Source organism: Triturus cristatus, chromosome 7 (genome assembly GCF_964204655.1).
Source record: "Triturus cristatus chromosome 7, aTriCri1.1, whole genome shotgun sequence".
Lineage (NCBI taxonomy): Eukaryota > Metazoa > Chordata > Amphibia > Caudata > Salamandridae > Triturus > Triturus cristatus.
In genome coordinates this window covers 274,506,635-274,532,396 of record NC_140590.1, presented here as the reverse complement: position 1 = coordinate 274,532,396, position 25,762 = coordinate 274,506,635, and the positions used below count along the sequence as shown (strand labels likewise).

The 25,762-nt window shown below is 45.4% G+C and overlaps 1 protein-coding gene across 7 annotated transcripts in view; it reads right to left on the bottom strand.

The window, feature by feature from the left end:
• LOC146809397 (protein kinase C and casein kinase II substrate protein 3-like) overlaps positions 1–25,762 on the bottom strand; it is a 241,572-nt gene that overhangs the window by 20,656 nt on the left and 195,154 nt on the right. For 5 of the 7 annotated variants that reach the window (XM_085616226.1, XM_085616230.1, XM_085616227.1 and 2 more), the window contains exons 4-8: positions 11,694–11,929; positions 8,953–9,108; positions 3,526–3,701; positions 2,231–2,351; positions 841–938 (exon numbers count right to left, since the gene is read on the bottom strand). In XM_085616226.1, the coding sequence (XP_085472352.1) occupies positions 841–938; positions 2,231–2,351; positions 3,526–3,701; positions 8,953–9,108; positions 11,694–11,929 (787 nt within the window). The remainder of the gene's footprint in view (positions 1–840; positions 939–2,230; positions 2,352–3,525; positions 3,702–8,952; positions 9,109–11,693; positions 11,930–25,762) is intronic. The other 2 variants (XM_085616232.1, XM_085616233.1) reach the window with 1 other exon arrangement.

The window sequence follows — 25,762 nt, the reverse complement described above, 5'->3', positions numbered from 1 at the left end:
TGTTTTTTTCTGATGCACAAAATAAGAACATCAGACTTGCCATCTTGCCTCATGTTGAGCTAAGATTTTGCATAAACTTGTACAGTTCAAAGGTTAGCCTCATGTCACACATGATACTATATATAGCAGGGCAGATGTGTACTTCCTGTGGACTATCAGTTGCAGTATAAGAAATAAATATGCTTCCATATTGTCATTGGGGGACAGCCAACTGTCACCAGAGCCCAAGTAAGATGAAATGCCCTCTGCCCCTACTGGCATGTTTTAGGTCTGGTTTGACAGTACATCTGTGAATGACTTCATGTTACTAATTCTTTAAAATATGCATCGATTGGGCAGTTGCTCTGCCCAGAGCAGTATTCCTCTCTCACCTCACTATTGGCTGCTTGCGTATCATTCCATCACCTATGGTGTATTTGATTTGCCATCAATTACTTTAAAATATAGAATATAGAATATACAGGCGAGTATTTTTCTGTCAGGCTTTGGTGTTTCATTCTGTCTCCTATGGAGTGCTTTCATCCCAATACAATAGGGACTTTTACCATGGTTAGTTGAATGGAAATATTCATGTACCACCCATGGTATGACCCCTTGATGCAAAGCAGCACATAAGACCACTTTGCATTACTTTGCGGTTACTTTACAGCATTAAACAAGTTTTGCTCTGGAAAGTAAATACTAAGACAACACTTTGCACCGATTTGTGTCACAATGAAAACCCATTTCAAAGTGTTAATAAAACTTGGCCTTCATCCACAGAGGACCATTGTAGCCCCAGATCTCCAAACACTGCCCCCCCCCCTCCCACTCACTGTTACAGCATCCCTGTGCTCTCACCTGCCTTCGGTCGGGGTGATGCTGCGCAGTCTCACCTTGTCCGGCTCTTTCGCTTTTTTCTTTTTTACGATCTGTCTCTCTTTCTCCGGGTTCCACTCCTGAGGAAGAGGATGACAACAGCAAGTGTTACATGCAATGCATGCAATCCTGAGGAGGAGTTTCAAAGCATGTTCATTTGCAAGGAGCTGCACACCGTCCTGTTATCGAATCAGAATACGCTTTGGCGCTGCCTTCCTCAGGAGCAGGAATGACCGAGGACTGGTCAGTGTAACCGGCTGGCATTTGGTTCTTGTCTCCTCCACCACAAATCCCAGACAACTGCCCCTTATTTTCTATACAGAGGATTGGAAGGGTAAGTGCCTGATCTAACATAGCCTCCCACAAGAATTAAAACGCTTGTTCTAAGCCAAGATAACGCAGTGGTTGGACCGTACCAGTGGCAGTCATTGTGGGGCAAGGTAGGCTCTCATTCTTGCTTGCTAGGAGCCACCTCTGGCACAAGGGCAAGTTCCTGAGCTGGTACCCTGTCGGCCACAACAGGGTTATGTCCACGCCTGCTGTTGGATTTTACAGCGTCACTCTCTTGTAAATTAAGGGCACAAATTTGGATACTCCCTCATCTGTTAGAATCTTGGCCAAGCCTCCCTGCGCCCATCCCCTCCACTGAAAGATCAAGCCCCTTCAGAGTTAAGGGCCCTGGCACAGTCACCTCCTTGCAGCTGCAAAATGCTGTATGGAGAGACCTATGTCTGCACAGAGACTTCAATCCTTCATGCAATGGAGCGCATCATGAAAATTATCTGCGCTGTGCTGCACGGACGATAGAAGACGGCGCAGCTTTACTTGTACAAAGAGTCGCCTGGTGGCATTCACCCTAAAAATGGCTGCTTTGTTTGATGCGCATCCTGGTGCTATGGCACTAAGGTGAGTTTTTGCTGTTTATAGGCTTTATACTGCAGGTATACCCTCCAGTACAGATTCCTACACATAGATGACTGCAGAAGGGTCAAACATATAGTATGTGTGATGTGCATCCAGCACACATGACATCCGTTCTCTTCTGGTGTGGATGTTTGCTTGCACCACCATTTGCGCCTGTTTTCACTTGCCATTGTTTTGATGTAAAGCTAGATCACGATTTGCATCAAAACCTTTGGGTGTTTATGCTGATCCACGCCTTTTGCATATATTACCTGGGGTGGCCCTACACGGTGCCAAGTGGTTTTGCCGCTGCTCGAATGACAACTTTCAAGGCTTAAAACCCTTAGCATGGGAAAGTTGATCAATGCTGCCATTGGTGGCGCTTCCCGCTGCGTGAGCACCAGAACAACATTTTAGTAGATCTGGGTCTTTGTGCTCATCTATCACCTATTCCTACAGCACGTCTCACCTCAAACTGTGGCCAGTTCATCATCATCCCAGGGCCATGCCTGTTCCGCCACCACTTGAGGTCATCCTGGTCTTTGACGGACAAAATGGCCTGCTTCAGATCCTGATAAACAGCCTGGATGCTGTGGATACAGGAGAGTAATGTTGAGCTGAAGACAGGGCTGGGGCCTCCTTCAGAAGCCATTGATATGAACAAAACTTTTTGACATAAGCCACTAATTCAACAAACCCACTACCCTCTCACCCAGTAACTGTATCTCCACAGTAAACCCCTCACTCCGCACACACCATTGGTACTGTTCTCGCTGTGGTATAGACGTAAGGCTGGGTTTGCTTGTTTAGTGATTGGATACTTACAGTACCCCATACCACAGTTGTGCCATCTTGCTTCACTATAAATTCCTTGGCCTTTGCTTGCCCCTGTGCTGACTCCTTCTCCTTCTACAATGACCGCTTCTCATGAGTCCATGATGTCTACTTAAGTCACTTCTTTTTACCCTCCCATTCTGTTCCCCCTCATTGGGCTCCTCCAAGCTCCCCAAAGTTTGTCATCTCTATCATTTCACTGCCCCACACTTCGTGTGCTTCTCCCACGAGTCACTTCTCTGCTCCTCAAACTGCAGCTCACCTCTATTGACTCCCCATAGCTCCGATGATTTTCCTGCCTTTCTTCTTCCACCGTTGTGCCCCTCTCTTGCTTCTATTGTGTCCCAAAGTATCCTCTCTCTTTCTCTCTCCCTCTCTACTTCCATCGCATACGTGTCGTTGCACTGCCAAATCTGTGCTGCCCTTTGCCATCGCATACGTGTCATTGCACTGCCAAATCTGTGCTGCCCTTTCTATTCCAGAAGACACGATCGTTTACAGTCCGCTCAAAGCCTCCGAGAAGCTTCTTCCACTTTTGCCAAAGGGCACTTGGTGGCCCTCTCTGCCTGTCCACAGTCACTTAACTTCGCTCTCAACACTAATTCTTGGAACTCTACTCCGTTACCAGTTTCTCCATCTTTGCTGCAGCTCATGTGGTTCGCCAATGTTCCCAGGTTACTTTCTAGTAGTTACCTCGCCTACCTACAGAGCTGTATTTCTTTCCATGGCTCACCATCATGTACCTGCTGAGCCCCCTCTCTCTCATCCAACCCCTGTTCCTCCTAAATCCTTTTATCTAACCTCCCACCATGGTGAACACCTCACGTTCTAATGAGTTGTTTCTTTATCTCACGCATCAAAAAATGTTGCATGTGCACCAACCAACCCCTTGGAGCACCTCTCTTTCTCCTCCCCCATGCCGTGGCGCACCTCTCGTTGCTGGTGATGTCCAGGTGCTCGTGGATGGACATCAGTGAATCCTTGAGGAAGAGGATGCGCTTCTGCTCGTGCTGCTGGCTCTGCTCAAACACCGTCTCCATCTCCTCCATGTACTTGGGGTTATAGCGGTTCAGGTCCTGTAAGGCCTTCTCATACCTCTGCTTCACCTGGAAGAGGATGGAAGCACTGACAACATGGCTGACCTGCCAGAATAGCACCCAACAGACACCACCATCTATAATCAACACAGGCAGGATAAACACAGCAAGACCATGCATTCACCAAGACAAAGAGGCTTAGGGCCCGATTATGAGTTTGGCGGTGTGGCACCGGGTGCGCCTCGTCGCCGCATTGCCAAACTTGTGGTGAGGCTGCCTGCCAGATTAGGAGTTTCCTCCTGTCTGGTGTTTTTTTTGGGCGTTCCCACGGTGATGCCTCGAAAAACGGGCACCGCAATGGAAACGCAAAAAACAGTTCCTGCACGGCATGGACTAAAAAGTCCATGCCATGCAGGAACTGGTATGCATGCACACGTGCCTTCCCTGACAGTTCCCTGGTGGCTGCGGCAGTCCACCCACCCAACTCATAATAGGGCGGTGGAGAGACCACCACCGCCGCACCCCCGTGAGTCTAGTGCTCCTTGAACCACCAGACTTGTAATCAGCTCCTTAGTGTCAAATTAATCTATCGGATATCAGGATATGTCTCTTCGACTGGTCAGTAATTGTTCGGTGGATGGTCTGGGATAGGATCAAGCAGAAAAGTTTGTGAATAATAAAGTTCTCAAACCATCATTGTCAAACCGTTTTCAACAAAAACAAAAGTATGTCATGATATTGTGGTTTTCATATTGAATTACCAAAACATTGTATTTAAGGTATGGACTGTTAAAATATCACCAAGGTAAGTATAATGGATTAAAATAATAGATTTAAAATAAAACATTATAGATTTTAAAATGATAGATTTACTAGTCTAAACTCCACGTCTACTTACCTTTACAATATGTTAGTTAGTAGCCAATTCATAAATGCAAACATTCAGAAACAGAAAGGGAGATTTTGAAAAATAATTGGCGGAATATATTTTTCCCATTAACTTGCAATGAAGCAGAAGCACATTTAAGAGGGGGAAAGGTAAAATAAAGACATTTTTGTCTTAAAAATACGAGGACTAGCATGGTATATAGTCTTTGGTGCGTGTAGATGTATTTTTAAAGTTCATACTTGCCCAGAATCAAATCATGACGCTAAAAACCACACTAACTACTACATCTTAGCTAACAAGGGGTAGACTTAAAATCTGAGCCAAAACACTTGAGCAGATTGTAGAGCTCTGCAGGAGATATAAAAAAGAATTTATTGGTTAAAAAGTCGTGAAAGTGTTGATACACTGCATTATGAACAATTACCATAGCTTTAAAGAAAATCCTGCTTTTAACTGGTAACCAGTGAAACTGATAAAGGATTGGTGAAATATGTGACCTTTTAGAGGTATGGGTGACCAGCCTTCCAGCAGCATTTTGTACTACAAGGTTGGTGAAGAAAAGCATCTGCGGCCGAAAGGTATGAGGCGTTGCCGTAGAGTAGCCTTCATTGAATCAAGGCATTTACTATTGTTACAAACTGAACAGGGTCAATGACTGCCAACAATGATCTTAACACTGTAAGTTGTCAAAAAACATACTTTGGGTTTTCAGTGATAGTTTGATGTCAATTATGATGACTAGATAACCGGCCACGAGGAAGGGGTAGGACGGCTGCCCATTGTCTCCAGCCAGTCACAGTAAACAGAGGATACCAGCTCAGCGGACACCATCAGCAGCCTACAATTCTGTAGTAAAGGCCTGATACACTGTAAACCTGCTTGTTAAAGCCTATTGTTCCATAACGCCATTATTAGGGGAAGTTTACACTCGTTGAGGGTAGGACCAGCAACCTCTCACTTATGGTTGAACAATATTATATAGAGTGTTTTATTACCAATATATTTGCAATTAATTCCTACGAAAAAAAATATAAAAATAATTAATTGAAGATGTAAGGTTGGGTAGTAATCTGAATTTTCTTTGCTTTTTTCTTCCTCCTTTTTTTCAATATTTTATTAGAGCTTCTTTTAGATATCCAGTATATCAATTTCTTTCCCAATATATACAGAACAGTTCCAAATATATCCTTTGGTAAAAATAATAATTATGGTAGAGTTTTTAAATTTTTTTATGGTTGCATAGACTGAATGTTCTTTTCTTTTTTTTATCCTTTTTTCTTCAATCTTTCATTAGAGATTAATTTAAAAAACCAGTATATCATTTTCCTTCCAAATAAAAACAGAAATATATCCTTTGGTAAAAATCTTAATTATGGTTCAGTTTTTAGTCACTAGAGATGAAAGCCAAATACGTACGTGTTTCACCCCTACATTGGCACGCACGCCTGAGGATTTATCAAGACTGAAAACTGAAGAAATACACATTAACTACTGACACAGATCCCGCACAACGTTTGGGCCTGGGGGGGGTTGAGGATAGTTGAGCTTGTAGAAAATTCATTTGCTTCATCCACAAGACGAAGTTATCAACGAGCCTGGAGATAATTCTTAAGTTATGGTAACACAGAGTCTTGTGATGGGAATTCGTCCAAAAAGGAACAAATTATATTGGGTTTTGCGCTGCGCTTGATACAAAAAGGTTTGTCAAACACCACTATTGCAGGGAAACTTGAAGGGGTTTCCTTTTATAGTCAGCTGTGGTGAGGACATGATCCTGTTGAAGGTGTTTTTGTGAGAAAAGTTTTAAAGGAATTAAGTAAGGAGCAGCATAACACAAAATTGTTAAGAGAACCCGTGACTTTTGATCTGTTACAATTTTTGCTGCTACAGCTGCCTTTTTGTTGTTATGATGATTTTGAAAGTTTCAGGTTTAGGTTGTGCATGTTGTGGTTATTTTTTGACGCCTTTAGAACATCAGAGTTGTTGGGTTTGAGAGGGCATGCAGGCATTCAAAGGTATGAGATCGTTTTAGAGTACAATAGAATAAGAACATCCAAAACAGATCTGATGGGAAGAGGTAAATGGTTATGTTTAAACAAAAGCGGGGTGAAAGCTTGTTGCCCGGTGGAGGAATGGCGGAATTTTCAAACCTTGATGGGGAACAACATAAATGAAATTTTCTGCCATGCAAACGGTAACAGGATTATTATTTCAAACCTCTTAGCGGTACTGAGAAAGGCTTTAAAGAGGCTGGGAAAGGATCCTAGGATGTATGGCATGCACTCTTTTCGTATTGGGGCAGCTTCTGAGGCTGCACACTGGGTTGGTCATGGTCAGACATAAGAAGAATTGGGGGATGGAAATCAAAATGTTGCAAAAGATATGTTAGAAAATAAGCTTTTTATTTTATAAGCAATCTTGTCCTAATACTTGTCTCTTTTATTTAGGTTGAGTTCATAGTCCGTTATCTGTAAAAGTGAGCATGTGGACAGTGGGTCATTCCTTCATAAAATAGGCAGCTTTGTATGCAGAGCAACACATATATGGCCAATCTTTTGGACTCCGAAGTATCAGAGATGAGGTGGTATGGAAAGGGAAAAGCGGGATGCGTTTGGGGAGCCTACTGAATACCTTAGCTGAACTTTGCTCAATCAGAGGATACCCAGATATGTTAGTTATTCATCTTGGTCAAAATGATTTAGTTAAATTATCAGGTTTGACATTAATAAAGCAAATGAAAATGGATTTGTCTGTTATAAAAAATAATTGGGGGGTACGTGCTTAATTTGGACTAAATGTATTTCAAGGAAACAGTGGAGAGGTGCGAGGAGTCATGCAGCATTGGAAAAGGCAAGACGTAAACTTATAGGGCAATGAGAGTTTTCTTTTCCAATATGGGCATTACAGTTTTGTTCCATGGGATTCTAAAAAAGACTAATGATCATATGCTTTGTGATAATGGGGTACATTTATCCAAAATGGGGCAAGCATACTAATTGTTGGGAATGAGAGAATTGTTTGCAACGCTATGGAAGGAGAAACTATGGTGCTTTAATAAGGTTTTCTAAATACAAAACTTTTTCAACAGCAATTATTTTATTTTTTATTTTACGGAATTTTATGTAGCGCAAACTTGACCCGAATCGGGTATCAGAGCACTTTACATAGCACTAGTTGCGTTACATGCGGACACTTTTTTTTTGTTAGTCATGGGGAGATTAAGTGATTTGCCCAGAATCACAGGATGTTCAGCGTCGTTGCCGAGACTCGAACCCAGTTCCCCAGATTCAAGGACGACCACCCTAGCCGATAGGTTAACTCCTCTGCCCCACCCAAGCATTGGGTGGGGCAGAAAAATTCTTCAGTTTTCCTGGGTGTTTTTTTTTGGGTGATGGACAATCTGGAGCGGGCTTATCCATCCCTCGTGGGGGGAGGGGGGACAGAACACAGGGAAGGTAAAGAGTAAATGATGTAGCTTTGAACAACACTAGAGCAGATTGCTTGAGGATGCTTGATGGGTGGAGATCGTGAGATTGGGGTATGCAAGGAAAAGGCCGGGAAGGAAGGAAGAATGGGAAAAGCTGGAAGACCATTTTTTTTTATTGAAGCAGTGTTGAGCTAATTGGGGAGTTTAAGGGTGGAGGGAACGGTTAGAATTTTCATGTTTTGGTGAAGTGTAGTTGTTTACAATGTTTGTATCCATGAAGTTTATGCTATATACCTGTCTTAATAAAGTGGCCTTTTTTGCTAATAAAAGGAGTACTGGTATGTGACTTATTGTGCGAATGATGAGAGTGGTACTTTTTCAGGTCGATATTAAAACCATGATATTGTGATGTAAGTTACCCAGGTGAAAACTTTTCTGCAAAATTGACTTTATGATGCATATGTCCTTTTGGTTTATCCACATCCTTTATACAGGGAGTGTCCCCATGACGCAGAACAGATGCGACTCCCCTGCCTCTCTTTTCCCTACTTGCATCTTTTCTGTTGTTCTGGAAGACAGAGCTACTCTGCTTCTTGCGCCAGATGCCTGGTGATGTGTCTCCACAGCAGAGCAGGGCCATACACTGCTAGTCCCCTTTCTATGTCCACAGTTTGAGCTATACGCAATCGAACCCATGATGCACTGCTCATCCTATCACGGTGCAGCATGGTGAATTACTAGTCATTATGGGTGTTGGTTTTATCACTGATGAATCGTTACTATTTGTTTAACCACAGCATTTTAGTCCAACCCATAGAATACCAGTTGGTAAGCCAAGGAGTTGTCGAATTGACTCCGCCCTCGGTCCTGTGACCTTTAAGAGGCACGGGCCGAAGGGGAGGGTTTTCCACATTACCCAATAATGTGGTCAGCTTGTTTGACCTAGAGAATAGGGATCTGGAAATAAGATGGCTGACTGGTCAAACAGGATGCACGTGCCTCACCTTCTCCGTGACCTGGTCACACTTCTCGCGCTCTTCTTGCAGCTTTCTCTGCTTGTCAACAGACACATCCGGGTTACCCTTGCTGTGGCTGTCTCTCATCGTTGCCACCTGCTGTTTTTTACACGCCTTGTGGTACGCATTCTTAGACTTTTCCACCTGCAGCAGAAACATGGAGGAATGATAGAAGGACCTGGGCATGGCTGATTTAATTTAGACCCCTTTGCATCACCACTGCCATTTCCAATCACATACATTTATTGCACAACATCATGTCGATTTGCTCACTTCTTAAGAACCCTGTGCCATTCCTTTGTTCCCCCAGATTTCCTCCTCTGTGAGGCCTGCCATACTGGTCTGGTCAGTATTGCATTTTAATAACTTTTGATTTCGTGTTGTCTTGTGTGGCGTGTGTTTTGTGAGTTGAATGGAGTTTATTTTCCTGCATTTCTTTTACACATTCTAATATCGCACACTCAATCCGGGGGAGTCAGTAGGCTGTTTAAGGAACTGACTGAAGTAGGTCTCACCATGCAAAGAACGCAGTGAGACATTAAATTGCTAAATAACAAAAAGAAACGCGGTGCTACACTAGCTCAAAGCAGGCCATTTGGAACAGAAGGCAAAGGCGTAAAAGAAAGGTTGACGTTTTTGTGTCTCTTGCATCCTGTGTGCTAGTATTAGAGGCATCGCCATATCCGTGCTTGCGTGGCAGACAATTGTTATTTTTGACCTCTGGATGTTCATTTTACCTGTCTTCCCTGATTAACAAAAAACTGGAAAACCATATATATATTATATTAAGATATGTGTTTAGTTACCATGTTTACCTTTGTTTTCACAGTTTCACATATAAATTCCCAAGGTGGACACACTGTCCTTTACTAGCCAGTGTTAAACTTTTATTGACTTGCCGAAGCCCTTATAAGACTTTACTTCCATTTTGGTATATAAAAAGAATGTAAAGTGTTATTTATTTTAAAATAATCCTGATTACTTCGACTCCAGTAAATTTGGCCTTCTTTGGAGGCTTGTTATGGGGTGGGCTGTTGCTGTATAACATTTTATTGTATAGGTCAGTTTTTAATTTCTAGTAAGTCCTTTTCGGATATTGTAATTTGCTACTCTTCTTATTTCATTTTTCTATGAAAATTCTGCATGTCCCACCTGGAAATTATCTTTGATTATAAGCTGTGTGTGCGTTATACATTATAAACAACAAAAATCGTATAAAATGCTTTCTTTCCTTTACAGCCTAGAAACTGTTAGAGCATCTGCAGCAGGGTGGCTGTTGTAGCGCTTGCATTCATGAAGATAACAGTTAAGTCCCCGAAAGACAGGGGCAGCTGGCGTACCCAGGGTTACACTCCGATTTTACAAGAGAGCAGTTTTTCATCCACTACCCTATACATTTTACAACTTTGGGGGCATATCATCAACAACCGGCTATAATTATTGCTAAGCGCACTTAGCGCTATGATAATTATCGCCGGCTATCGCGGAGATAGCACGCTATCAGCGACGCTTATCTCCAGAGCGATAAAAATACCTGAGTTAGCTGCCAAATGTGCAATTATCGCTGGGATTCCAGCGATAATCGCACAACGTTTGGCGCTACGTTGTTGATAGGGCAGGGCATACTTAACCATGATATCCACCTTCCATTGGATATCATGGCTAAGTAAAACTAAAAGCAGCCGTGAGGAAAGTAGCGATAACCGCTACTTTTCTTATTGCTATGCTTGTTAGCGTACCGATTGATAATTGGAGAAATGTCAGTTAGCGACATTTCTCCAGTTATTTTCGGAAGGAACGCCCACTTTGCATCTCATTAGCGATGCAAAGCTGGGCGTTGTTGTAACGGGCACTAAGTCAGCAAAACACGCGATAGCGTATCTTTGCTGGTAAGGCGATTAAATTATCGCCGCTTTTCGCCCAAAAACGGACGCAAAAGCGGCGATAATTTCATAGCGCCGCCTTGATCATATGCCCCACATTACTTTACTGATATAGCATAGGGAAGTCATCAGAAGGATCTAGCCCCACTACATGAAAGTGGCTGTAGGACAGGCCCACAGTGGCGTAGCGAGGGTGCCGTGGGCCCTAACGCAAATTAGGAAAGTGGTGAGATCCCCTCAAAGATGTGGCCACAGTGCCATTGCACCTGCTGAACTGTTGATAGCTAAACCAGGGTGAATCTAGGGATGTTCCAGCAGGCTGCTGCCTCTGAAAGGCCAGTAGGGCTAGGTCAAAGTTAGATTTGTGGTTAAATGGCAAGCCCCAGCACTAGCCTTCAACAAATGTCCGCTGACTACTGATCTCCCTGTTTTCCCTATAGCAGGGTAAAGGAACCAAAAGCAGCCCTGGAAAAAATGCTCAACCCATACCTGCTCCCTTCGTCTCCTCACGCAGTCTCTCTCTTTCAATCCACTCCTTCTCTTCTTCTCTTCTTTCTCTCTTCTCCGTCTCTGATCGATTTCTCTCTACCTTCCCCACAACCCACCCACTCTTTCTCTCTCATGAAGCCTCCTTGTGTCTGCTGCAATTTAACTCGGGGAGCTTTGTGAAGTGACAGAGGCACCGGAAGCGGCCCGGGCTTTCAAAACCGGCCTCTAAGGGCTCCTGCCCACCAGGAGAATTCCCAGTGGAATATAAGGTCTGTTTGGCCTTTCTCCATAGACCCGTCCACTTCTGACAAGGTCACCAGTACTCCTCCATCGGGTGTCACCCCAACTTCAGCTCACCTTTTTGAACTTTTTAACCCAGGGCTTCTGTGCCTTGTAGAACCCGTTCTCGAGCTCATATGATTCCTTGTAGCCACCGAAGAGTTTGCGGTGGTAGGCGTCCTTCTGCCAGTTTCGGATCCTGTCACCATCGTCAATCACCAGCGTCTTCTGGATGCCCACGTGCAGGTCGCTGAGGCGCTCCGCTGCAGTCATGAAGGCCTGCCATGCCGTCAGCAGTGAGCCATACATGGGACCTAGGCAGGGATGTAGGAACAATTTTTCAGAGTGGTGGTACTGCCATCAAAGTTACATCACTCAGCACATAGGGATTGTAAAAAACTCAAAAGTCAGACAGAGAATAAGTGTAGCAAATCTGCCACGCCCATCTAGCACGGTATAGTATGTAGCTAGAGGTGCATTTTGGAGCACACGTCACAAATATTTGTTATGGTCATACAGCACATTGTAATGGGGACTATCTTTACTGATAAAAACATACAGTGCACAAATAATAATGTGTGTAAATTGATTTTCAGTGAATATTTGTAATTTGCGCATCACTGTTAAGGTGACTTGGTTTGGTCTGATCCTATTAGAATCTTTGTTTCCATCACACTTCAGAATTACAAAAAAGCACTTCATTTATGCTTTCCTAACTGCTGATATATTTTTTAATATTTGTACAGTTGAATTACAGGTATGTAAATGTTGTTGTGTGTTAGAAAAAATGACATCTTACAGCCTTTCTTTTCACACCAGCAAGATTGTCATAGTTCACTTTACAAAATCTTCCCACTTTGTTGTCAGAGAAAGAAAAGTAAACACCAGTCTCCATGTTAAAAAAATAAGCCGCAATCTTTCATAGCCCCTGTCATTGAACACACAGTCAATGTGACAAGAAAAGAACAAAGGGCCTTATATACAAGAAAGTAACGCAGTACGGTGCCGCGAGCCATTTGGCTGTGCCACACTGCGTCACTTTCAAAGCACAGGGATGTGTCATATTTGCAACAATATGACGTATCCCTGAGCTCTCCACTGACCTGGCGCATAATTGGCTGCCACGCGCCAACACAGGTGCAAGGTTGCCTGCGTTGCAGGGATGACTGTTTTTGTGCAGGTAGGCACACCTTCCTGCACAAAAACAATCACGAGAGGTGTTTTCCTCTTTCTATATGTGCTGCAGAATGCACTACACATAGAAAGGAAAAAATGAGGAGTAATAAAATAATTTCTCCTCCTTACGCCTCCTGTGGAGAGGCCTAGGATTCTGACACATTCCAGAGACACTGTAAATCTGGGAATGCAGCAGAATCCATGGGTGTTGCATGGGAACACCCACAGCAACAACCATGGAACGCCCCTTTCATGCAAAGTGCTGCGTGAAAAGGGGCTGTATTTACAAGGCCACAAAAAGGCTCGCTGGGTAGCTTTACGAGGCCTTGCCAATATGGAGGAGCACAGTGTGCCGCCGGTACGTCAAACGAAGTGACGCACCTACGGCGCAAGAGCCTTGTAAATATGCCCCCTAATTTAAAAGCATCTTCATTGCTCATTCACCTTCCATTCTCTAGCATTATTATTTTGGGGGTGCTGCAGCCAGCATACCTACTTCCAGCGCGTATGGACGTAGGGCAGGAAGATCTACGTTGAATGTCTACTCCTGCCTGCTACTAAGGTGAAGAGTTGCAGCAGGCAGAACAGTGACCTCACTGCATGGGAACTGAAGATGCAAGCTAGACAGGCACCAAAAATACAGACTGCAAAAACAAGGCCTCAAAACATTCGCGCTACATGAATATTGCTCTACAAGAATGATGAAATTGACCTGGACCAACAACTAATCATTTGCACAAAAATATAATAAGAATTGAGTTAGAATAGTAAAGTAATCCCGTTCTGCAGTACTTGGGAAGTGAGATTTTACTGGATTTAGGAATCTAAAACAGATTGGAATGGTTGTTGGGAGTATGTATTTTAGACAGTGTATGTTTTGAGTTTGTTTTCCAGCCTGTGTGTTTTTGTGGGAGTTGTCATATATGTAATTAAACTGTGTTGTCAGTCCTCCACTAAAGGTAAGCATTTCATTTCCCATGGGTCTACAAGCGCTTACATTATCAGGGAAGCGCTACAATCACTGCATTAATTCATTCTTTCATTGAGATGGGGACTACAGTTCTCCGTGTTCAAAGTATACGACAACGGATTCATTTACAAATTCACAAGGAAATGAATAATAATCCAGTTTATCATTAGATGGCGGTGTTGGCCAATAAAAGGTCAGGCCCATTAACAGTACATTTTTTAGGAGGGAAAAAACAGGAGGAGCAGAAAACATTTTCCATGATTATCAACGCAGCATTTATTAGCTCCCACTCGGACCCAGCCCTGCCAAGTGCCACGCATCTGCATTAGAATAACGCATTTCTGGTAATTTTCCCGCATTTCCGCAGTGATTGTCACGCAAAAGAATCGTGTCCTGAAGTAAAACCGTGTAGTTTCAGTTTCTTGCTTTGCTGAGACGGACGCATGAGCTCTGAGTACTTTTTTTCAAAGGTCACAAGATGGCGCTGGTGTAACTGATATCTAGGCCAAAAGAAGTTCAGAGATTTGAATACCGAAACACAAAACCACACACCCACCTAACCATAGTATCAAACAGATGTGAATGTGCAGCCGCAAAACGAAGCTTCTACATACATGCCACACATAAGCAATCTGAAACCTTGGCAGCTATGCCAGAGCCCTTTTACAAGCGGCTTCGCCCCAGAAAGGAGGCTAAAGTAAAAGTTCAACATTTGCAGCTTCTGTCAGAGCCAAAATGTGCCATTGGAAAAACTTTGAATAATGCTACGTCTTTATACGTGACCTCCAGGGTTTTTGAGGGGCGGGTGTAAAACATTTTGTGGCATACCCCTAACCACTGTACAAAAATGAACTGCGCAAGACAGTCTGTGTTAGTTATTAATCAATCAATCAACCAACAGTTTTATAAAGTACACAGCTACTCAAAGAGTGTCCCGGTGCTGCATAAACTCATTGACCACCTGTACCAAAAGCAAATTAGTGATACGCCACTTCAAATAGCCAGGTTTTAAGGTTGCTTTTGCCGGCACATTCGTCCTTCAATGCCTGTAGGTGGGAAGAAGGGGGTTCCTTGCGGTGGTGGCAAGAAAAGGAGGAGCCACCCAATTGTTCCTCTTTATTCTCAAGACCACTGCCAACCAGTCCTTAATTTGAGCTGGTGGTTTCCGGAGCTTGGCACCGGCACTTCATGGTCAACAACGGGACATATAACAGTCTGCCACTTGGTGGCGCTGTATATCTATTTTAAAGATGAGGATAACAAAAGTTGTTTATTCGTTCAATTTACAGTAAAAATTATTTCTACCTCCCGCCCAAGCCATTCTTATAGCACTGGGGACCTGGATTAGTCTGAATTGTCACAGTTGTAGGAGGACGATGGTTAGTGGTTGTGCTGGTGCTGACATTGGCAGCGCTGACAGGGGCAATAGGTGTTGCAAGCTGCAGTGGCCTTCTGACGAGGCTCTGGCACTTATTTTTTTACAAATTAAGCACTGCCGCCAACATGGCATCAGAGGAACGCAGGGGTCTTGCTGAATAGTATGGAATGATCCTCTTGGCCTGGAACATGGAGCCTGCCTGATAGAACATAATCCCTCAAACGGCACTCCCTTCTTGATGGGCAGCCAGTGCAGCTCTTTAAGGCGATGATGGATATGTTAAGCTTTCAGCAGTTTCAATAGAAGCAGGGCAGCAGCATTCTGTACCAGTTGAAGTCTTCTAAGTTGGTTTGTTGATAGGCCCCAATATAGAGAGATGGTGTAGTCAAGCTGAGAAGTGATAAGGGCATGTATTACTATCTTCTGATACTGGACTGGTAACAGATACAGAAATTTCTTTAGTGATTTTAGAGGTCCGAAGCAAATGCCAACCATGCCATCCACATGTGGACCAAATGAAGTTCTGTTGTTAAATTGTACCCCTAGATTCCGTCCAATAGTGGCAAGGACTGGCAGGGACAGGAATAGACTATGCCAGCATTCGCCATCCCAAATGAGGGGGGGCGGTATGCCGATTACCAGGATTTTTGTTTTGCTCGTGTTACACTGCAGATTGATAAAATGCATCCATTGGAACACGGGCGTAAGGCAAGCCTTGAAACTACTTAAGGCATTGGTATGTTTCGGTCCAAAGTAGGGACGATCTGAGTGTCATCAGCGGATGATTTCACCAGTACAGCCACAGTGGTCATATAAATATTGAACAGTGCCGGACTCAAAGCAGAGCCCTGGGAAACACCGAACTTTAAAGGCATAGATTCAGAAGCATTAGGCGACATCCAGACCAATTGACTTCTGTCTGACAGAAATGATCGGATCCAAGCCAGCACAAATCTACTTATGCCTATATCTTCCAGCCATTGTAGAAAAATGTAGTGAGACACTGTATTGAAAGCTGCGGATAGATCTAAAAGTAGCCGTGCAACCTGTTTCCCTTGATCCACCGCCAGCTTAATGGTGTCAGTTTCTTCCGCACGGGTGGACTCCGTGCTATAACCTATCTAAAAGGAGGTTGAGGATGGGATTGATGACTTTATGGGGTAGCCGCGAGAATATGAGGAGGACACAGGTTGTCTGGCCTGCCGGCCTTACAAGATTTTAAAGCTTGTTCAGACTCTTCCAACGCAAAGGGTGCAAACTCTTGTAAAGAGCAAAAAGAAGTCTTCACCGAGATCGCAAACTGAACTTCTAACCCGCCCATGTCAAGGGAACCATCAAGCCTGGTGGTGTTAAAAGCATCTACACTGCCCCTAATTTTGTTGTCAAATAAATCAGATAGCTGTGCATATAGCCTAGGAGAGGCCTCTGACGGCTGTCGGAGCGCATCAGGGTAGGAGAACTTTATCACAATCTTAAAAATATCTCTAGATTTACAGCCCGGTTCAGCCATTCAATTGCCAAAGAAGTCCACTTAGGCCCTCTTAATTGCTCGATGCTAATCATTTAATGCTTTTTTGTAATGTTCCTTATCTGAAGACATGTAGTTTTCTCTCCAATCTCTTTCAAATCTTGTACATTGCCCGCGCAGCTTCCCGAGTTCCTCATCGAACCAAGGAGCAGATGGACACCTGCTCTTAGAAAAAGCAGACTTTTCCTTATTAGGAGCAATCACATTAGCCATTTGAAGCAACCAGGCATTAATTGTACAAAAATCATCCTTGATGCTGCCGCTCAACGGAAGGATGCTGCTAACAAGAGTTCCGGGTCCAGCGTCGTCTCTTCTCCTGACCTGCTCTCCTGCTGTCCTGTCTCTGGCAGGGACAGGAAGCAGGCAGCCTCCCTCCCCAAAACCAATCACAAGGCTCCAATGGCAGTGTTGGGATTGGTCAGGATAGCGCCCAGCCAGGCGCCTATGGGGAGGCCATTTGCTCTATGTACGCTGCATTGCAGCCTACATGGAGAAAGGACAGAGTGTGCATGACTGAGTTGGGTGGCCCCAGAGGGCCGACCAAACAGTCAGCGCCTTCAGCAGTGGGCAGGCCACTCCTCCCCTGCCCTAGAGCAGAACCCGCCCACCCACAACCAAACCCTTCTGCTTTCTCGCAGTGCGAGAAGCAGAAACATAAAATGGCAGTGTTACCATTTTATGTTTCTGCTTCTCGCACTGCGAGAAAGCAGTGGGGCGATGCTCCTCCGCCCACATGGAGAAGCCGCCCCTGTCTTCCAAACCTTTCTCCTATTGTCATCCCCTCTCCCTGCCTGTCAGCATCTCTCCTCCTCCAGCCTCCCCCAGGTCATCCTTGCTCTCTCCTAAAATCAAACATTGTGTGGTTATATTTTTCCATGTTATCCCCACTCTTCTTTCATGAGACGATTTACTTCATAACCATTTCTCCTGTCTCTCCACTTCCCTTTATCATAGCACCTCCTCCCTCCCCTCCTCCTTCTCTCTCTCTCTTTGATTCTCCCTCCTCCCTTATATTCCTCCCTTTGTCTTTAAAGTCCATTCTTTTCTGTTCTCCCTTTTCATCTGATTCCTCCCGGGCACTGCAATGACTCTTTTCCTTGTTAATCACTGCTACTGTGGCTTCCCCAGGAGAGAGAGAGAGAGACTCCTTGGAGCTCAACAAACAGTTTACCATATATTGCCACACAACACTGGATGTGTGGTAAATGTGGATACATCAGGCAACCCTAGCTAAATCAGACAGTCCTGAATCTGACCTGTACAATGGCAGGCCTCTTTAGCCACAGTAGTTATTTGTCAGAAACAAGGCAATGTGTATCTCTTGTCTCATTCCAGTTACAGCAGCCGCACCACGAGTGCAACACACTGTGGAATAGAAGATTCAAAAGGGTAGATCCTTGCTGGAAAAGGATCTGTGGGATGTTGGGGCAAAAAGCCCTTTACTGCTGCAGACCCCAGCTGCCGCCTGCCAGCAGTGCATTGATCTCTCGCCCCAGTTATATATAATATGTCTGTGACAGGACAAGTACTATGTAATATTGTTAAAATATAACACAGCATGTCGGGAGGCCTAAAAGGCTAACATGTGAGTAATGCAAATACAGCAGGCGGCGCGGGAAATAATAAGACAAACATTATAATGTCTTCTGACCAGAGCTCGTACTCAAAAAGTCCGTTGGAGCAGGGAAAGCTAAAATGCATACAATTTAGGACAATTCTTTTACACTTCTCTCTCAATACAAATCCATGGATGGAAAACAAATGAAAGAAACTGTTACTTCGACTGAACTATAGACCGAGCAGGAGACAGGATCTTCTCATGGAGAGAATGCAAGAAGTCTTTGAAATGAAGATGCAGATGCATAAATAACATTGAAAGTGAGGCGAGGCTATACATAGAGCACATTGAAAGTGCGTCTATACGTAACATTGAGCGTGCAGCTATGCCACTACGTGGTACAGGAAATGTGCAGATGTGCCTCAAATAGAATGAGTTGCAGGAGTCAGATTCATGAAACTTACCATGCATGTTAACACTGATGAATACTTGACTATTTTATATAAAAACAAAATCCAAATTTAATTATGTGATATATCAGTAGACATTCTGGTATACATGTTCATGGAAGCATTAATATTTCAAACAACAGGAATACATGATTATGTCTTCTCAGCATGCATTTTGTTGTCTTTTGGTTCATGAATGCGGTTTTCTTCTTAAAAGGGGGTGTGTTGAACTTTTCACTATTGAATGATATCTTGTGAAGGAATGCGTCTGGTTTGCTCAGGTACTGGAGAGCGCCAACTGCTGTACAACTGGCTTCTGACAGATACACAGTACCTGTCTCCTTGAAAATATTTACTCTACTGTTCCCCAAAAATGTGACATTTCACCATCTGGCCTCTCTTCATTGCAGAATAATGCGCTTGGGCCCCATTGTTGAGCGGAAGCACGTGGCTTAGCAGTAGACCCATGAAATCCATGTCTAAGCAGTATTTTTGGGTTTGGTAACTCAAGTTGGCTTTACATAGCATACTTTAAGGAAGTGAAATGCGGCCATTGGATTTATACAAAAAATAATAACAAAACAAACTTGTTCTCCACACAATTTATTATAAAATGGTGTTTGATAATTCTTGATTGAAGCGACATCAGTCCGAAGAAGAGGGAAGCTGGGAGCTCTGATATGTAGGGAATCTCTCCTAGCCCTTCACCCAGACAAATCAGGGATAGGCCCTGCTCAGAGTTTTATGGCCGACACAGAATGCTGCTCAGGAGATTTTTGTTTCTCTTCTGAGAAGGAATGGGCTTGTCACCAGTGGATGTCTGCAGAGTTCTGATACTTAATCTACACGGGTCTCAACTGGGGAGGGGTAACTTTTTGGGATCTTCAACAGATAGATGTGGTCTATCATTGCTCTAACCTACCACTGCTGGTCTGTACTGATGACTGTTCCTTGTTAGGAACTGCAGCCTCACGGGAAGAGGCGCGAGGTATAACATTTGTAGAGATAGTCAGGGCAGCCACTTGGGAATTCTTTTGTACATTTGTCCCGTGGTGCAGAATGCCGGGTTCGACTTAGATTGGCGTAAATATGGATTTAGGAGTTCTGAGTTCACGTTACAAGTCCTGAGATTGTGCAGGATCACTGAGTGTCTGTGGGTAATCCTGGGACCTCTGAAGCCTTGTTAATATACAATGGGATACCCATGAATTAATGACTGTGAGGAGGAAAAGAAGTGCAGACGTACTGTCCTGATTCTGGTAATCTTCCTTCCTTCTGGTCCTACTCTTACGAATCAGAGTCATAATAATCAGCTAACAGTCCTCCACGAGCTGCGCGGTCATTGGTGGAGCCTGTGTCACCCCCTTTATGGCACCTCATTCAGAGCTAAGAGGCCTCATAATTCGTGTTCTGCACTGCAGCTGCTCCTCCTATGAGCAGTAACTGCGTGAAGGAAGGGTAGGAGCAGGAGGACTGAAGAATATTGGGAAGCACTTAGAACATACGTCTCCCCTCATCACCCACCCCTCTCCTCCTCACTTTGACTAATCCACACCCTCTCATTTATACAGTTATATCCTCGATTTCCCTCAGAGCAGATTTCACAGGGTCTTCCATTTTCTGACATCTCCATATATATTGTCAGCGTCCATACCCCAGGTCCTCCAGCATCAAATGTGTATCCGCTGGTTACTGGGCCTGCTCCAGAAATCGGCCAGCAGCCTGCAGGCCCTTTGATTTTCCTCTCACCAATTGTCAGTAAAGGGTGGAAGTAATTTGGAACTTCAACGTGGCAGTGACGTTATTTGTCACTTGAACACTGGATGGCGCTGCTGCCCTATCTTGAGCGGACAGGTAATTTCACTCACGTGACGCTTATAGAGGCTGAAGCTCGGCCTGCAAGGAGCAAGGATGTGCATTTGGGCTCGGAGTTTAAAGTGTGTAAGTTCTTGGACGGTAGTAGTTGAAATACATAGAGGTGTAAGGAGCGACTTCACCTTTGTTGCTGCTGGGAAAAATCAGGAGGGTCTGGGAAAATAGGATATTGTGTGTTACCTCTACATGGCATTCAGGACATCGAGGGACAATAATATCAGCATTGCAGGTAAGTACATCAGGAGTCTTCTCTGTGAGCATTTATTTACATCTGTAGTCATTACATCGTGGGAGTAATTTAATATATATTAGTACCACAGTGAGCATATAACGGGAGCAAAAATAAGAGGAAGGGACATATGTCAGTACGAAAGGGTTTTTGTAAAGATAAAACACCCTGAAAAATTGATATATCATAGCAATACTCCAAAGAAGCAGTGGCATACCAAGCGGTAGTCGCCAATAGGTAGTTATAGTTAGATTTCTGTTTCCATAGGAAGAGTGTTTTTTAACTTGTCAATAAATTTGGTGTCATTTGACGAATCTTCGCAAATTATCAGGACTAATTTGACACTCACTTTTGTTGCTGTTTTGAAAATTTCGGGGTAATCCGTCAAGTGGGGACAGAGAAAAAGGTGGGGTCCTAAACACGTTTTCCCCATGTTAATTTTCATAGGAATTTTAAATACGGCTACAGCCCGAACTTCTGAACTGAATTACACCAAAATGTGAAATGGTGTAAATCCGTTCAGTAGTTGTGGAGTTATTTAAAGGAATTTCCAGGTGTGTATATAGGGACACGGTGGATCGGCGCCCCTCCCAATCTCGTGCTAAGACCTGATTGGCTGCCAACACTTCAAAGCAGGAAACATAAAAAATAAATAAAAGGGGGCAGGGTAGAAATACCCTAACACCCTAGGTCTCTTGGGGACGGGTCCCACAGGGAACTAGCAGAGCCAAAAAAGCATTTTTAGAAAAAAAAGTTTGGCAGGTGGTGCAAAATCCCGCTGAAATTTCTAATTGCCGCCGGGTGGGCCAGGTCCCTGGGGGCATGTCCAAATGTGTAGGAGGCCCCTCTCCTACAATCCCCAAAGCCCCAGGGACCGCACTTGCCTAGGCATTTTTCATAATTTATGCGGGGGCAGGGCAATCGCCGTGCCCTGGGGACCGCTACCTCCTCATGGCAAATGTTTTCTTAATGCAGTGAGCCTGCGTGTCCCCCACGCCGCCCCGGGGACAGCCACCTCCATCAGGGTAAAATATGATATAAATGCGAGGGAGGGGGGCACATGGCCCCCCTGCAGCTTCAGAGGCTACCACCTCCATGGGAATAAATATAATATTAGTGAAGGGGGGGCTCTAGACCACCTTCCTGGGGCTGTGACCTGCAATAGAGGGGGGCCATAGTTGGCTCTGAAGAGCGCCACACCCCAGGGCCGGCTCTTGCTACCTCCCGAGATGCCTACCCTCGAGAGGTAGCTGTTTGGTATGGCTTGGCGGGACCTTTACCGTTCCCACCAAGCCATATCAAACGGTGCTCCGCTTTCAGCACGCAAGAGCTTTAAACATGCTCTTGCTTGCTGAAAGTGGAGCAGGATTGCCTTTGAACAGAGGGCGCTGCGTGTTCAGCAGCTCCCTCTGTCCAAAAGCAATGCGCGCTCCCGCAGGTTGCAGGGAGCTGGCAGGGACCACTGGGGCCTTGAGGCTCGCCCTGAGGTCCCCATCAGTGACAAGTGGGTGCCCTGGGTGGGACCAGGCTATCCACAACAGAAACAAGCATTTGCAATGCAATGGGTCTCGCATTTACGCGAGTTTGAGCTATTGCCATTGTAAATGACATTGCCTTTTATTTATGTGTTGATTTAAAAACATTTTCTGGTCAGCTCATATCTCAAGGCACCACAAACTCCAGATTTCAGGGCCCAGTTGATGTTACCACGGATAGTGGTGCATTTTAAATATGGACATTGTTAGACCTGTCAGCCCTTTGGGTGGTCCCTCCTCATCATTATTTATTTTGTCCCACTTTTGCCTCAAACCCTGTTTGAATTTTTCCTTTTTGGGAACCACCAGACTTTTTCGTGTTGCTGCAGATTCAGGGAGCCATTTTGGCTACCCCTGAAACTTCTGTCTGAGGGCCTGAAGCACAAAATGGTGGCCTCCTGTGACATCACCAGCATCCACTGGAACCTACCAGCACCTTCCAGAACCTTCCAGGAGATTCCAGAACTGTGTGACAGTTGGAAACCGTTTAGAATGTTGGGAGGATAAGAGAGGCAGTTGGCAGTTGGAGCTGGCAGTTGGCACCTGACTGGTGAGGAGAGAGGAGCACAACAGTGAAGGAGGAAGGAGTGAAGCAGCAGGGGTGGAAACTTGTGCCTGGAGTGGGGTCCATAAACCCACCCTTGATACTTGTCCCTACTGATGGATCCCAGCCTATAGCCCTGTGTGGGAAGAAGTCAGAAGAAAACCTTCCTAAGGACCTGGACAGCAGGAACAGGCCTTAGAACCAAGAAAGCAGCAAGATTCTGACCTGAGAACTGGTTTCCCTGGAGCCTGGCGTCGAGTAGCCGAAGACCTGGAGCCCGAGGTGGAGAAGCGGCGCTGACTGAGGTAGCAGACGTCGTACCCGGAGCCGCCTGAGGTCGTAAGAGGGCGCCGGCGGAGGTCGAGAGGAATACCAAGGGTCGAGAAGGAGGTGAACCGAGGTCGAGTGAGCGGCGTCATCGGAAGGGTGAAGTCCGCCCTCCGGAGTCGTCGGAGACCGAGGTAGAGGAGCACCGGAGGTCGGGAGTGAGGATCGCACTCCGGAGTCGCCCGGAACCTGTGAGGAAGAGCCCCGGAGGTCGGGGGTGAGGATCGCACCCCGGAGTCGCCGGAAGTCGACAGCGAGGCCAGGCCGGCCGACGTCATCGGAGCCGAGAGCGCCATCGGACCGGAGCCGCCCGAAGTCGACCTCGTGAAGAGACTGCCCGACGCCATCGAATCGGAGGTCGAGTTCGAACCGAGGCCACCGACATCGGACCGGAACCGCCTACCGGCGTCGTCAAAGAACTGACATTGTGCCGAGGCCGCCGAGACCGAACCGGAACCGCCTCACGGCGTCGACACGACTCCAGCGGCGTCGGAACATCAGAAAAGGGCAGTAAGTGGAGTAGAGGGCGCCTAAGGCCCTGTGGAGACCTGAGAGACTACTCTAAGGGGCTAGGGAGGTGCTGAAACCCACCTGACTGTGCCTGGGGTGAACTGGGACTAACCTAGAGAGGTTGTGTGGAGAAGGGAAGCCAGGGCATTGGAATTCCCCCCTTTGATCTACCTCAGTTTAGGCCTCAGCCTTTGCCTCAGCCAGGGAGTAGAACCCCCCAAGCCTTCCACACCCTACAAGCTGTGCCTGGGCCAAATCAGCCCTTAAGTATTGAAGTGTCATCTGATTCATGAGTGTTACTGTATACTTCTAATTATTTATTGGGGAAACTGTATTTATTAAGTTCTTATCTATTTAATACTGCACTGTATTTATAGGTCCACAGGACTTGTTGGTGTACAGTATTTATTGGTACAGTATTTATTGGTACAGTATTTATTACCTCAAAGTATTTAATTGTCTGTATATATTGCACTGGTATTTATGCCCTGTTATTTATGATCACCCCTATTTATTTCAGCAACAGCAAATATTTATTTGACCTGCTCTATTTAAGAATTTGTATATTGTGATTGTTATTTATTTTTCCAATCAGCAACTAAGAGAAAAAGATAAAGAAGAATATTTTCATAATTTTTACGGTGTAGAGTCGTTTTTGGAACGGATGCACGCATGGTTATTGTATGGGTATATTGTATGCTTAGCACTGCGCCTGTTTCCTGACCACTCGAGCCAAGCTACCCCATTGTGTCGGGAAGGCCCTCCACCACCCTGCGGAGTGGGGGTGGGGCTGTTTCCAACATAAATTGGTGGCAGCGGTGGGATAGAGCTGTGCCTACATATACTCAACAATAACTGTGGGTAGTCCATAGGCCTACACCGGGAGTTTTCTCACAGCGGCCTTCCTAATTGTGGGTTTTTGTTTTTTTCCAAATTTACTCTGGTGGTGGGAGGAGGTATTATTAAAGGTACCCCCCTGCATTGTTACTGCACAAAACCTGTCCTCTAACCTGAGTGGGCAAGATGGAGTTTGTTCTTGAAAATCTAGACACGTACACTGTGGCCCAACTCAGGGAGTTTTGCCAGCGAGAGGGGGTGTACTGTCCCCCAGGAGCAAAGAAGGGTGCACTTCAAACCAGCTTAAGGGCTTGGGGGGAGGCACGCAGGGAAAGCAAGGCTGAGGAAGAAGACAGGGATGGAGAGCCTGACCCCGAGGGGGCTGAGATGTACCAACCTGAGGTGGGGAACCTGTCCGCAGGGCCCAGGACACTTTCTAGGGGGGGCAGCCGTGCCTCTAGCGGGGGCTTGTCTGAAGTGGAGTTAGCAGACCGGAGGGAGAAAAGACAGCTCACATGGGACTTAGCAAAGCTGGAGAAGGAAAAGGAGGAGCAGAGGATGGCCCATGAATTGCGCCTGAAAGAAATAGATCTTCAGATTTTGCGAATCGGGGCACAACCTGTTCCCAATGGTGGCAGCCAAAACCAAGAGTCCACCAGGGAATCCAAACCTTACCTGCCAAAGGACATTGTAGCGAGCTATGGGGCAGGTGACGACATCGCCAAGTGGCTAGCAGCCTATGAGGTCTCATTGAGGGCCCATGGGGTTCCAGCGAAGTATTGGGGAGGGGGACTGTATAAATACATGCCTCCAGCTGGTAGGGATGCTTTATTGGCCCTCGAAGAGGATGAGCAAACCCACTACCCCACCATGAAACTGGCGCTCATCAGGAAGTTTGGACTTACTCCGGAAAAGTACAGACAGAAGTTCAGGGGTAGTCACAAACTGGGCACACAGAATTGGGTGGACTTCCTGGACTATGCAAAGAAGGCACTGGAAGGTTGGATTCAGGGCAGTGAAGTAAGGAACTACGAGGAGCTGTTTGACCTAGTACTGAAGGAACACCTACTCGAGAAATGTTTCCCTGAACTGCGGCAACACCTGGTGGATAGCAAGCTGACCAGTCCCCGGAAGCTTGCTGAGGAGGCGGACATTTGGGCTAGTACCCGGGTGTCCACAAGGGGGACTGGAGGGGATACTCAAAAGGCCGGACAGGGCGCCCCCCAGAAGA